The 14,224-nt window shown below is 42.5% G+C and overlaps 1 protein-coding gene across 4 annotated transcripts; it reads right to left on the bottom strand.

Annotated features, from left to right (window-relative positions):
• Window positions 1–603: 603 nt before the first annotated feature.
• Window positions 604–12,916, bottom strand: PROCR (protein C receptor). 4 transcript variants are annotated; one of them, XM_007193237.2, is made up of 5 exons: window positions 12,802–12,916; window positions 12,531–12,681; window positions 10,078–10,329; window positions 9,406–9,684; window positions 8,641–9,152 (listed from the first exon to the last, which is right to left on the bottom strand). In XM_007193237.2, exons 2-5 carry the CDS (start codon window positions 12,607–12,609, stop codon window positions 9,034–9,036), a joined length of 729 nt encoding a protein of 242 aa, XP_007193299.1. In that variant the 5' UTR covers window positions 12,610–12,681; window positions 12,802–12,916; the 3' UTR covers window positions 8,641–9,033. The 4 variants fall into 4 exon arrangements, with proteins under 4 accessions (XP_057385530.1, XP_007193299.1, XP_007193298.1 ...); XM_057529547.1 differs by lacking the exons at window positions 8,641–9,152; window positions 12,802–12,916 and adding an exon at window positions 604–855 and having other exon boundaries at window positions 12,531–12,763; XM_007193236.2 differs by lacking the exon at window positions 12,802–12,916 and having other exon boundaries at window positions 12,531–12,763.
• Between the last annotated feature and the right edge of the window lie 1,308 nt (window positions 12,917–14,224).

Raw genomic sequence — 14,224 nt, 5'->3', positions numbered from 1 at the left:
ACTTGCTGCAGCTTCTACATCAGCACTGGTAGCTTTACTTGCACTTTTATGTTGCAGAGATGGCTTCTCTCCTCAACCTCATGAACTAACATTTGCTAGCTTCAAACTTTTCTTCTGTAGTTCCTCACCTCCCTCAGCCTTCATAGAATTGAAGAGAGTTAGGGCTTTACTCTGGATGAGGCTTTGGCTCAAGGGAACGTTGTGGCTGGTCTGATCATCTCTCCAGAATAAACTTTCTCCATATCAGCAATAAGGCTGTTTCACTTCCTTATCATTCATGTGCTACTGGAGTAGTGCTTTTAATTTCCTTCAAGAACTTTTCCTTTGTATTCACAACTTAGCTAACTGTTTGGTACAAGAGGTCTAGCTCTCAGCCTATTTTGGCTTTCAATATGCTTTCCTCACTAAGCTTAATAATTTCTAGTTTTTGATTTAAAGTGAGAGGCATGCAACTTTTCCTTTCGCTTGAACACTTAGAAGCCATTGTAGGATTATTATTGGCCTAATTTCAATGTTGTTGTGTCCCAGGGAATAGGGAGGCCCAAGGAGAGGGTGTGAGACAGAGGAACAGTCAGTTGGTGGAGCAGTCAGAACACACACAACATTTAATAAGTTCGCCATCTTATATAACACAGTTCATGGAGCCCCCAAACAATTACAGTAGTAACATCAAAGGTCACTGATCACAGATGACCAGAATAGAGGTAATAATAATGAAAAAGTTGAAATACTGTGAGAAGTACCAAAATGAGACACAGAGACAGGAGGTAAGCAAACGCCGTTGGAAAAATGGCTCTGATAGACTTGCTCAATGCAGGGTTGCCACAAACCTTCAGTTTGTAAAATCTGCAATATCTGTGAGGTGCAATAAAGCAAAATACAATAAAACAAGGTACACCTGTATTGAGATATAATTCACATACCATAAAATTCATCCATTTAAAGTATGCAGTTCAATGTTTAACTATGATGCATCCATCATCACAGTCTAAGTTTAGAATATTTTCATCACCCCCAAAATAACCCTGTGTCCTTTAGCAGTCACTTTCTGTCACCACCTCCTCCTCCCAGCACTAGGCACCACTAATCTACTTTTTATATCTATGGATTTCCTATTCTGGACATTTCATGTAAATGGAATCATACAAGATGTGGTTCTTTGTGACTGGCTTCTTTCATTTATTGTAATGTTTTAAAGGCTCATTCATATTGTAGCATGTATCAATGCTTCATTCATTTTTATGCTTGCAGAGTATTCTATTGTAGAAATATACCACAATTTGTTTATCCATTCATCAATTGATAGGTATTTGGATTGTTTCCACCCTTTGGCTGTTATGAATAGCGCTGCTATGAACATTCATGTACAAGTATCTGTGTAGACATGTTTTCAGTTCTCTTGAGTACATAACAGGAATGGAATTGCTGAGTCAATTGGTAAATCTGCGTTTAACTTTTTGGGAACTGTCAAATGTTTTCCGAAGTGGCTGTACCATTTTACATTTCCACCAGCAATATCTTAGGGTTCCACTTTCTCCACGACCTCACCAACACTTGTTTATTGTCTGTCGTTTTTAATTTTAGCCATTTTTGATGGTGTGAAATGGTATCTCATTATAGTCTTGATTTACATTTCCTTAATGACTAATGGTGTTGAGCCTCTTTTCATGTGCTTTTGACTACTGGTATATATTCTTTAATAAATGCCTATTCAAATCCTTTGCCTATTTTAAAATTGGGTTATCTGTCTTTTTATTTTTGTGTTGTAAGAGCTTTTTATATATTCTCAATACTAGATCCTTATGAGATATATGATTTACAAATATGTTCTTCTATTCTGTGGGACATGTTTCCACTTTGATAGTGTCCTGTGAAGCACCAAAGTATTTTATTTTGAAGAATTGCAATTTATCTATTTTTTTTCTTTTGTTGCTTATACTTTTTTATCATATCTAAGAAACCATTGCCTAATCTAAGGGCAGTATTTGCACTTGTGTTTTCTTCTAAGAGTTTAATGACTTTAGATCTTATATTTAGTACTTTGATCCATTTTGAGTTAATTTGTGTTTAGAGCGTGAGGTTGGGATCCCAACTTCATTCTTTTGCATGTTGATATACAGTTGTCCCAGCACCATTTGTTGAAAAAATTATTCCTTCTCCATTGAATTACTTTAGCAAATTGTAGGAAGTCAATTGACCACAACATAAGGGTTTATTTCTGGAGTCTCAGTCTTTTTCCACTGATCTATATATCTCTTGTTATGCCAGTAAAACACTGTGTTGATGATTGTAGCTTTGTAGTCAGTTTTTAAGTCAAGAAGTGTGAGTCCTCAACTTTTTTTTCAAGATAGTTTTGGGAGCTATTTTGGGTCCCTTGCACTTCCATATGAATTTTAATAGGGACTGCATTGAATCTGTAGATTAGTTTGGGTAGTATTGCTGCCTTAACATATTAAGTCTCTGACCAAGGAATGCAGGATTTGTTAATTTATCTAGGCCTTCTTTAATTTCTTTCAATAAGGATTTGTAGTTTTCAGTGTGTAGATCTTATGCTCCTTTTGTTAAATTTATTCTTAAGTATTTTATTCTTTTTCATGCTATTATAAATAGATTTCTCTTCTTAATTTCATTATTGGATTGTTTATTGCTAGTGCATAGAGATACAAATGTTTTTTATCAATATTTTATTTTATTTTTTAAAAATATTATTTTATTTTATATTGGGGTATATTTGATTTACAATGTTGTGTTAGTTTCGGGTGTACAGAAAAATGACTTAGTTATACATACACATATATCTATTCTTTTTCAGATTCTTTTCCCTACAATTGGTTTTTATATATTGATCTTGTATCCTGCAACATTGCTAAACTTGTTATTAGCTCTAATTGTTTTTTTTAGTACATTCTTTAGGATTTTCCATATATAAAATCATGTCATTTCTGAATAGATATACTTTTACTTCTTCCCTTCTAATACAGGTGCCTTTTATCTTGCCTGATTTTACTCTTGCCTGGTTGCTCAGGCTAGAACCTCAAGTACAATGTTGAAAAAAAAGTAGGGAGAGCAGAAATTCTTGTCTTGTTTCTGATTTTAGGGAAAAGGTTAAGTATGGTGTTAGCTGTGGGTTTTTCTGTAGATAACATTTATCAGGTTGAATAAGTTCCCTTCTGTTTCTAGTTTGTTGAGTGTTTTTATCATACAGGGTATTGGATTATAACAAATGCTTTTTCTGCGTCTATTGAGATGATCATGTTGATTTTGTCCTTTATTTTATTGATATGGTGTATTACACTGACTGATTTTCATATATTGAGCCAATTTTGCATCCTTGGGATAAACCTCCCTTGTTCACGGAATATCATCCTTTTTATATGTTGTTGGATTCAATTTGTTAGAATTTGTTGAGGATTTTCATGTCTATAAGATATTTGTAGTTGTCTTATAATCTATCTATATGGTTTTGGTCTCAAAGTAATACTGGCCTCATAGAATGACCTGGAGAGTGTTCCCTTTTCTGTTTTTTGGAAGAGTTTATCAAGGATTAATGTTAATTCTTCTTTAAATGTGGTGGAATTCACCAGTGAATTAATTTGGGCCTGGGCTTTTCTTTGTGGGACGTTTAAAATTACTAATTCAACATCTTTACTTGTTATAAGTCTATTTAGATTTTCTATTTCTTCTTAGTCTGTGTTGATTGTTTGTGTTTTTCTAGGAATTTGTCAGTTTCATCAACGTTGTCTGGTTTGTTGGCATACAGTTGTTTGTAGTATTCCTTATAATCATTTTTATTTCTGTAATGATATTTGTAATTTGATCTTCTCTCTTTTTTTCGTGATAAGTCTAGTTAAAGTTTTGTCAAATTTGTTTATCTTTTCAAAAATCAACTTTTCATTTTGTTGATTTTCTTTATTTTTTTTTAGTCTCTATTTCACTTATCTGCTCTAATTCTTATTACTTCCATTCTCCTGCTTGATTTAGGTTTAGGTTGCTCCTCTTTTTCTAGCTTCTTTAGGTGGAAGGTTAGGTTATTGATTTGAGATATTTCTTCTTTTTTAATATAGGCACTTAAACCTATACATTTCCCCCATTTCTAATTAATCTAGCTACATCTCATAGGTTTTCATATGTTGAGTTTTTGTTTTCATTCACCTCAAACTATTTTCTAGTTTACCTCATAATTTTTTTGACCCATTTTAAAATTTAGGAATGTGTTGTTTACATGCAAATTTGTGAATTTTCCAAATTTCCTTTTATTGTTGATTTCTAATTTAATTCCACTGTGGTCAGAGAACATGCCTTTAATGACTTTCTTTTTAAAATATTGAGACTTGTTTCATGGCCTAACACATGATCTGTCCTTGAAAATTGTCCATGTGTGCTTGAGAAGAATGTATATTCTGCTGTTGTTAGATGGAGTATCCTATAGATGCGTCTAGTTGGTTTATAGTGTTGTTCAAGTCTTCTGTGTCATTATTGATTTTCTGCCATTATTAAAAATGGAGTATTGGGCTTCCCTGGTGGCACAGTGGTTGAGAGTCTGCCTGCCAATGCAGGGGACACGGGTTCGAGCCCTGGTCTGGGAAGATCCCACATGCCACGGAGCAACTAGGCCCGTGAGCCACAACTGCTGAGCCTGCGCGTCTGGAGCCTGTGCTCCGCAACAAGAGAGGCCGCGGAAGTGAGAGGCCCGCGCACCGCGATGAAGAGAGTGGCCCCCGCTTGCCACAACTAGAGAAAGCCCTCGCACAGAAACGAAGACCCAACACAGCCAAAAATAAATAAATTAATTAATTAATTAAAAAAAAAATGGAGTACTGAACTCTGTAACTATTATTGTTGAATAGGAGTTTGCCAGGGAGAGAAAAGAATATGACATGAAATGGCATGACCAGAAAGGACAAGGTATGTTGGAGAAAACAAAGGTGGTTTGGAGGGGCTAGAAGGTAGGTTGAGAGAGAGGAAGGGTACTATAGACTGAATGTTTGTGCTCACCTCCCCAGTTCATCTGTTGAAACCTAATCCCCAATGTGATGATATTTGGAGGTGGGGCCTTTGGGAGGTGATTAGGTTATGAGGGTAGAACACTCATGAATGGGATAAGTACCCTTAAAAGAGAGACCCTGGAGAGCTCCCTCCCCCCTTCCACCTTATGAGGACACTGAGAAGATGGCCACCTGTGAACCAAGAAGTGGGCCCTCATCAGACACCGAATATGCCAGCATCTCGATCTTGGACTTCCTAGCTTCCAGAACTGTGAGAAATAAATGCTTGTTGTTTAAGCCACCCAGTCTGAACAGACTAAGACAGAAGGGTTGAAGACGAAGCCAGAGAAAAGATAGGTTGGTGCTGGATTGTGGATGGTCTTCAACTCCATACTAAGGAGTTTAAATTTTATCCTATAGACAATAGAAGAACTAAAGAATTCTGAGCAGAAGACTAGCATGTTTTAGAAAAAACATTCTGAGGGCAACTTTTTGAGGGGACTAAAAGAGAGTAAGCTCTGATTCTAATAGTCTAAGTTAGAGTTGGTGAAGGTCTGAAATACCGCGGTTCCAGCATTGATGAAATGGGGTGATGTAATATCTCAGAGCCTGAGTACATCTGACCCACTCTCCAAGATTTCACTCTTTTCCAGGCTGACTTCTTCCCACATTCTCCTTTCCCTTTTGCTCCCTAACTTGGGAGAAGGCCTAGTCTAGACTTTTTTAAAAATTTATTTATTTATTTATTTATTTGGTTGCGCCGGGTTTAGTTGCAGCAGGCGGGCTCCTTAGTTGTAGCTTGTGGGCTCCTTAGTTGCGGCTTGCTGGCTCCTTAGTTGTGGCATGCGAACTCTTAGTTGTGTCATGCGTGTGGGATCTAGTTCTCTGACCAGGGATTGAACCCGAGCCCCATGCATTAGGAGCACGGAGTCTTAACCACTGCGCCACCAGGGAAGTCCCAGGCCTAGTCTAGTCTTGATCTGAACAGTGTCAAGGCCAGGTCTTTAAGCTTGGGGTCGATGGGTCTCAGTCTATCTGAAGCCCCTTTTTTACAAAGTAGCTGAGGACTTCCATGGTGGTCCAGTGGTTAAGACTCCGCACTTCCACTGCAGGGGGCGCAGTTCCATCCCTGGTCAGGGAAATAAGATCCCACATGCAGCAGGGCACAGCCAAAAGAAAAACGCAATGCAGCTGAAAGGGGAAAGGAGACTTCAGCAGTTTTCTATCCAACCAGCTTTGATAATTCCCCAGGTTTTTACCACCTAAAAAACACACTCTTTCACCAGGCTTTAGAGGTCCAGTACAATGAAACCCCAGCCTGCTTTCCAGTCTCATTTTCCACCATTCTTCTCTATTCTCCAGTCCCACTGGGCTGGTTATCCTTCCTAAAATTTACTCTGCTTTTTTCTAACTCTAAGCCATTATTTAAGCTATTCTATCTATGTTTCCTATCTGTGCATGGTCATATCTTACCCATCCACAAATCCCACCCCTTCCCCCTCAGATTCCTCTGATTCCCTTAGTTTTAGAAAGACTAGAAAAAGCATAAATTCTAGAACATGAAGGCATGGGTTTGAATTCAAAGAAGCCAAAGATACTTAAAGTTTCCCTCCCCACCACCTCCTTATAACTATGGCAAAGGCAACATGATATAGGTCTGGCCATTTGAATGCTTCCACCAGGACCTTGAATCTTGAACAAATAGTGTAAGACACAAGGGACAGGGTAGTATTCATTTAAGAAGGCACCATGCAGTGGTGATGAAGGTAGTGGTTTCAGCTGTGGTATCCTTAACTAGACCATTCCTGTGCTGTGACTTTGTCATCCCTGGTTCTATTTTCTGAGCTTGATTAGCTGGCCTTCCCCCAAACTCTGAGGATTACTTGATAGCCTTCCGATATATTTATTTCCCCCTTAAGTTGGCAGAATTGATTTCTATTGCTTGCAACTAAGAATCTTGGCATACCTTTGAGGTAAGGTTTTGGGGAGAAGGGGAAAGCAGGAGTCTTTCACTTTTCTCTTTGTAAACCTCTGTGTTGCTACTGTTGTTGTATTACTTCCGTCATTTAAAAATATGCTTTTAAAATTGGTAAATCTAAAGCACAGTTGGGTGAAGAGAAGTGGTAGGGAAAAAAATTTGAAAAGTAAGTTGGGGCCAGATTTTACGAGGCCTTGACAGTCATTTTGCAGATTCTGAATTTAGCTCAATAAATATGGGAAATTTGAAAAACAGAACAATGACATGCTCAGAACTATATATTTTTATTGCCATGTAGAGGATTAGAGAAATTAGAGACCAGGAGAAAAATGAGGAAGAGCTATTGCCATGGTCCAGTCAAAAGATTGATAGACTTCCTCAATTTGGAGACAGAGAGAGAGATTGTCAATCACAGGTTGGGCCTTCTGGAAGCAGATGCCAAGACAGGGTTTGAGGTGCAAGATATTAACTAGGGGGAGGAAGCAGGATTGAATAGAGGAAGAAATCAGACTGTAGTGTAGATCCAACAGAGACCCAGCCAACCTGGTGAGGAGCTCTGGAATGAACACAGCTCATCAGAAATACAGTGGGTCAGAGTAAATAAAGGGAGTAAATAAAGGTTAACAGTGAGGTCTCTACATTGATATGATTTGATGGTAATTCTGTTTAACTGAGAGTAAACAGAAGAGGGAGACCAGGTTTGGGGAGACAGATATGGAATTTCATTTTGAACATGTTGACTCTGAAATGTCTGCAAAATATTAAGGTACAGATGATTTTCAAGAAGCAAGGCAAATGGGGGGGTCTGGAGGTCAGCAGCAAGGACTATATTTATTGAGTATATATATATTACCTTATATATATTATCTCATTTAATACTCATAATGCCTCTATGAGATAGGTATTGTTTTTATTATACCCTTTTTGTATATTTTATTATACCTTTTGTTTATGAAGAAACTAAGACTTGAAGAAGTTAAATGCCTGGCTCATAGAGGTAAAACTCGAGCCTGTCTTATGACAAAACACATGCTCTCAAAGACACCATGACATTGTTTGCCCATGGAAACCACCACATAGAGACAGTATTTGAAGTCATGGAAGTTAGTAGGTCACCAGAAAGGGTACAGTTTAAAGGGGAACAAAAGGAGCCAAAAAAAGGAATTCTAAGGAAGTCAATATTTCAAAGGTGAATTGGGGAAGACGACATAGGCAAAGGGATTGACTGAGCAGCCAGAACAGTTTTTAAAGATGAGAAGTATGCTATCTCAGAAGTTGGGGTAAAAAGAGAGTCCTAGTCCATAAAGTGAAATGTTGCAGATATCATGGAAGATGAAGGTTTCACAATTAGAGGTCATTGATGATCTTAGAGCAGTTTACAGAGAAGTCAGATTGCAGTGGGTTGAAGAGAGAGTGGGAGGGGAGGAAGCAGAAGCAAAGGGTATAGGCTACTTTCCCCAAAGTTTTGCAAAGTAGAGGAAGTAATAATGGTGTATACATAAGCAAGGAATTTTATTAATGTTATTATTAATTGATTAATTAATAATTCCTTGCTCCCATATTACTTCGATTGCACACTTCCATCATTTCTCTGGTTATTTCTACCTCTATTGTATAATACCAGTGTCCCTTCCCAAGTCTAACATACCCGGAAGCACTGAATGTTGGTTGTTTGGGTTGTGGATGACTTGTTTTATTTGGTTATGTGTTTTGAACGCCTCAGGTGATTCTGTCTTTGCAAGATGGGTGGGCCACAGACCACCTCTGTTGCCCCAACTCCATCATCTGTTTTCCACAAATATAGATAAGCATTCACTTCTCAGACCAATTCAGCAAAGGTGCCAGTTCTTAGGTTCTTAGCAAACCAACTACCCTGTCTACCTAGGCTCCTCCCCTCCCCTCCCTCAAACTCTTGGTGGGCGGATCTTGGAGAAGAAATGAGCTGCCACTCTAAATCTTCTGGAGTATAATGTCCCAGATAGAGAAACTGTACAGTTTTGCAGTGAGCTGAGATCTTCCTTTGCCAGCCCCCATCAGTCTAGCTCTTTTCCAGAGAGGGCTGGAGAGTAATTAACACCGCCGCCGTCCACCTGTGTACAAGAAGATGCCTACAGCCACTCCAGTGATGATGAAACAGCCCACCAGGATGCCCAGGACCAGCGAAGTGTAGGAGCGGCCTATTTGGCTTCCTGCAGAACATGCGGAGAGTTAGCTTGAAGAGCATACCCCCAAGGAGTCCATGGTTTGAGTCAAACCCCAAGGAATCCCTTCCCCAAAGGAAGGGGGGCGGGGAGGGCTAGTTCACCAATTTACGTAAGGTGTGTGTACTCTGTCCCAAACCGCCAGCCTTGGGCCTCCTGTTGCTCAAGGTATCCATCCTTCAGGTCCACGCATTTGCCTGGAACCACCCAACACACAGGACCCTCCCCGATCCCACCATACCTTTCGAGTTGTTCCCGGTGATGTGTTTCTGCACGTACTGCACACAGGTGACCTGCAGAAATTCCTGCAGTTCGTACCGAGTACGATTGTACTTGTTGAGCTGCTCCAGGGCGTAGGTGACCACACTGGAAGGTGCCTGAGGCCCTGCTGTCCATGAGGCTGTCTTCGGTTGGAAATTCATAAAGGAGCTCCCATTCACAGCCACTTCAAAGAAGACACGGGCTTTCAAGCCCTCAGGAGGCAGCTCACATCCCAGGAAGCAGCGAATGGTCAGAGGAACTGTAGATGTGGGATTCAGGGTCAGGGGGATATGTGGAAGGGTGTCAGGTGTCGGGGCATGTCCGCCAGGGGGAAGTGAGCTTTCAGGGTGCAGGGTGGATCAGGGACAGGGCCTCTTTAACAGGGACTACCCCGAGGTCATGCCAGCAGGAAGAGGGCCTGACGGACAGTACAGTACGTCAGCTAGGACACCCACTCTTCTCCAGCCTCAATCTCCCACCCAGCAATCAGCAAAGGCAAAAAGACCACGCCCGGCAAGGACACCCATCCCAGAACTTGGCCCCGCCCGGTTCTTCCACAGACCCGGCCCCCAGTTATGTCCCGCCCATAGGCCACGCCCCCCACCTCAAGGGCCCTCCCTCGCCAGCCCCCGCCCCTGCGTGCGTCACTCACAGGCCACGCCCCGCTCGTGGTGCACCACCTGCACCAGGCCCAGGAACTCCTGCAGGTAGCGATTCAGGCTGTTCTTTGTGAGAGCCCAGCTCTCGGGCTCCTGAAAGGGCTGCAGCTGTTGGATCGAGACGTTGTTGCCCGGGCCTTCCAGAACGTGCGTCAGGACTCCCCCCAGCGTCGCGTTGCCCCGGTGCCACACTTGAGAGGGGTTGCGGAAGTAGGAGACCTGGATCATGTGGAGGTACCGCGGGCCTGGGGGCAGGAGTCAGCGCGTCGGGCCCAGGCCGGCGTGGGAGGGGTCGGCGTGTAACCCGAGATAATAACCCCCCACCCAGAGGTCGGCCGCCCACCTTCTCGGCCCTTCCTAAACCATAAAGTGCCCTCCCACCCTTCCTTCCATTTGACGCTCTCAGGAACCCTGCCAGGAAGGCAGGTCAGGGGTTATTATCTTTGTTTTTACAGATGAGGAAACTGAGGCTAGAAGTGCAGGAGCCACTTGCCCCAGGATAATCCAGACGGTCAGTGGAAGAGCCACTCTGGTCTGCTTTCTCTCTCTCACCCCTTCCTCCCCACCCCCCCATTTCCGGTTGGTTAACAAATCCTGACCTACAATGAAGTCCCAATTCCATCTCCTGTTCTCTATCTCCTCTGCCACTGTCCCACTTCAGGCCTCAGTGGTTCTCATCTGTCCTGGAGTAGTAACTTCCTTCCTCATCCCCCTCCACTCATCTTTCAGTCTCACCCCTTCTAATCTGCCCTCCACCTGGCCTAGAAATAAGATTATGTCCTTCTGCCTAAAAATCCTCCAGGGACACAGTCCCCTATCAACAACAACAATAGTAATAGCCATTAAGTGCTTATTATGACCTGGGCACTGTACTTTACATGCATCATTATCTTATTTGTGCCTTCCTTCCATTAACTTGGTGTAGTAGCTACTATTATTAACCCCAGTCCATGTGGAAAACAGGTGAAAGTGGCATAGCAGAGTCAAGGTTAGCAGGCAGTCTGAGCCCAGCACTCTTAGCCACTCAACTATACTGTCTCCCCATAGGATATCTGTCCATAGAATCAAGTCCAAAGTCTTTAGCCTGACATTCAAGGCTGCTGGAGACTGGGCCCCGCCTGCCTTTTTTGGCCTCTTCCCTGTGCTTAGATAGTACCTCAGAGTACTTGGAGTCCATCATGCCACCTTTCAGGTGACATGTGAATAGCATGCCGGGGTTGCTGTGCCTCCTGGCAAACTTCTGTTTATGCTTTAAGACCCAGCTCTGTTGCCCTCTCCTTGAAGAAGTTTTCCTAATGCTTCTCCTCTTTACCCTCCCAGACACAGTGGGTCAGTTTCCGCGATCCCGGATTCTGCATAACTGGCTCCAAACACACAGGCTTCCATTCCTCTAGGCTATGGAATCATGTCTGGTTATCTCTGCCTCCTACACCCACTAAGGGCCTGGCATGGAGTTGGTGCCCAGAGAATGTCTGAGGGGGGAATGCGTCTGGCGTTGTAAATCTCCGTGGGGGCATGTGTCTCGTCCCCGTTTGCATCTGAGAAGTTGTGCTCTGTGTCTGCAGATGTGAACAAGTATTTCTGTGTGGGTCACCCCCAGACAAGGTTCTTAACTGCTTTGTGACCAGTCTCCTCCTTTGTAAAATGGAGATAATAATATCACCCACCTTGTAAAGATTTTGTGGGAGTGAAATGAGTCAATACACGTATTAAGCATAGTGAGCACTGATTGAATACTGGTTATTATTTGCTCCCTCTCTGAGGGGGAGACTGAAGCTACAGAGGCTGTGGGAGAGGGGAGACGAGGCCCCTGTGCAATTACGGTGCAAGGCAGTAACTCCCCTTCCCTGCTTAAATGGAGCTACTGTGGCAGCCTGATCCTTCACAAGTTCTCCCATCAACCACAGCTTGTCTCTCCCTTGGGTTTCCCCTCACCAGCTGCCCCCAGTCTTCCTCCACCTTCTCTAGTCTCCTCTTCTGCCTCACAGATCTCAGCCCCAGTCTTTCCCCAAGTCTCCCGTCAGTTCTCCCAGTCTCTCTCATTCCTTCCATCTCTCGTCTCATCCCTAAGTCTCTTCCCATCTTCCCTAAACTCACCTCCACCCACCATCACCCTCAGACCTCCCTCTCTAGACTTCGCCCCATCTTTCCTCTCTCCCCACGGCTAATTCTCTCACCCTTTCTACAAGCCCCTTTCCCATTTTTCCAGTCTTGTTTCCCCCTAGCCTCCTGCATCTCCCCCTTCTCAGGGGCTGAACTATGCTTCCTCACCTTGGCTTTGGGACACGAACCAGTCCCCAGGTACCTGCCTGCCCCCTGGAGAGATCCAGCAGGGCTGCAGACACAGACACTGTGGGATAAGCTCCCCTCTGGTCTTGCCTGTGTACCCAGACAGGCTGAGAGTCTCCAGAACCATCCCAGGGCACGAGATGTGCCCTCGACTCACCATCTGAGGCTTCCTGGCTGCAGAGGGCCCAGTGGGGCAGGAGCAGTAGTGGCAGCAGGGACAGCAGTGTTGTCAACATCCTGTAGCTGAGGTTCTCGACCCCACCTGGGCTCTTGGCTCTGGCACGCTGGGGCCTCCGGCTGACTGCAGCCTAGGGGAAAAAGAAGTGAGGACTCTCTGGGAGGGGAGGAGACTGGACGGAGGAGGCTGGAAGGTGGCCAGGGCATGGGAGGAGAAAGAGGTCGGCAGGCTTATAAAGTATTATTCTTACCCGGTCTCATTTCCTACTAGAGGGCGGGCCTCTCTCTTTCCCTCCCTCTGCCCTGCCCTGAATCACACTCTCCTGCCTGCAGAGACCTGCCTTTTCCCTTTTCCCTTTTCCCTGGGCCACTTCTGAGGAACAGGGAGCGGAAAAGGGGGAGAAGGGCCAGAGAGAAGTCCTGCCTTCGCTGAGTCAGGGGGTGGGGCATCAACTTAGAGCAGATTCTAGGATGTTGAGATCAGCATGTTCCTGATGGGGAAACTGAGGCCCAGAGAGATGTAAGGAATTAAAAAATAATAATAAAAGAATGACATAGAACAGTATAAAAATTTTCAGTGCATCACCCTTAATAAGGGTAAACATTATTTCATGAAATATTTGTTCAATTGTATATGTGTGTGTGTTGGTTCTGTGTGTGTATATTTCTATGGTGGATATTGGGTAGCAGTGTAAAATTTATTTCTTACTCTAGGAAGCAAGTAGAAAAATTTGAAAGTCACTCTCCCAAACTATGTTAATCTATACTGTGGGATACTATGCAGTTGTTAAAAAAACCCTTTCTGCCCAATGCCCACTCTGTTTTCATCATGTTACTTAGCACTACCTGAAATGATTTTACTTATTCATTTACATGTTTATTGTCTGAATGTCCCATCAGAATGTAAGCTCCATGAGGATGGAGGCTGTCCATCTTATTTGCTACTGTGCCTGGAACAGTGCACATCATAAATAATAGCATAATAAATAATAAATATCAGCTAATGGATGACTCAGTGAGATAGTGATTATATGCATAAATCACCAAGAGTAAGTTGCAGAACATTATGTACAGTTTAGAACCATTTATGTGTCAGCCACGCACACAACAACTAAACAACCTATTTCTTTATGGGAGTAAAGGAATCTGGAAAGATGTACATCAAATATAGCAGTGGTTCATCTCCAGGGAGGAGCCTGAGATTGTGTGTGTGTGTGTGTGTGTGTGTGTGTGTGTGTGTGTGTGTGTGTGTATGCGTTAGGGGTGACAATCTTGTGAAAGGCTTTCTCACTCTATTTTGTGAAGGATTTTATCACTCTATCTGTATTGTTTGAAAATTTTGCATCTAGAATGTGATCATATATCTCTTGTTGAATTAAAAATAGAAGTTTAAGTAACAGATTGTGGTAGAAGACACATTATGAACTGATGTGTTGACGTGAGACACTGATAAATGAAAAAAGGAACTGCAGAACGATTTATATAGTAAACGATACATATAGTAAAATTCCATCTATTTTTAGTTTAAAATTTTTACTTCTGTCCAAGTAATCCATATTTAATTCCATTCTTATATTTAAAAAAACTTTATGTGTTTATCTATGTATTTATATATGATAGGGAAAATGCCTGGAAGGGTACCGTCAGTAGAGATTACCTCTGGGGAATGGGATT

This window comes from Balaenoptera acutorostrata, chromosome 15 (assembly GCF_949987535.1).
Source record: "Balaenoptera acutorostrata chromosome 15, mBalAcu1.1, whole genome shotgun sequence".
In the NCBI taxonomy this organism is placed as follows: Eukaryota; Metazoa; Chordata; class Mammalia; order Artiodactyla; family Balaenopteridae; genus Balaenoptera; species Balaenoptera acutorostrata.
The sequence above is the reverse complement of the archived record's forward strand: the minus strand, read 5'-3'. Positions and strand labels throughout refer to the sequence as shown.

Coding starts and splice junctions, on each gene's coding strand:
- PROCR (XM_007193237.2), bottom strand. CDS start 12,609: ATGTTGACAACACTGCTGTCCCTGCTGCCACTACTGCTCCTGCCCCAC. Junction 10,330..12,530: donor CAGCCAGGAAGCCTCAGATG/GTGAGTCGAGGG, acceptor TCCTGCCCCCAG/GCCCGCGGTACCTCCACATG. Junction 9,153..9,405: donor CACCGGGAACAACTCGAAAG/GTATGGTGGGAT, acceptor CATGTTCTGCAG/GAAGCCAAATAGGCCGCTCC.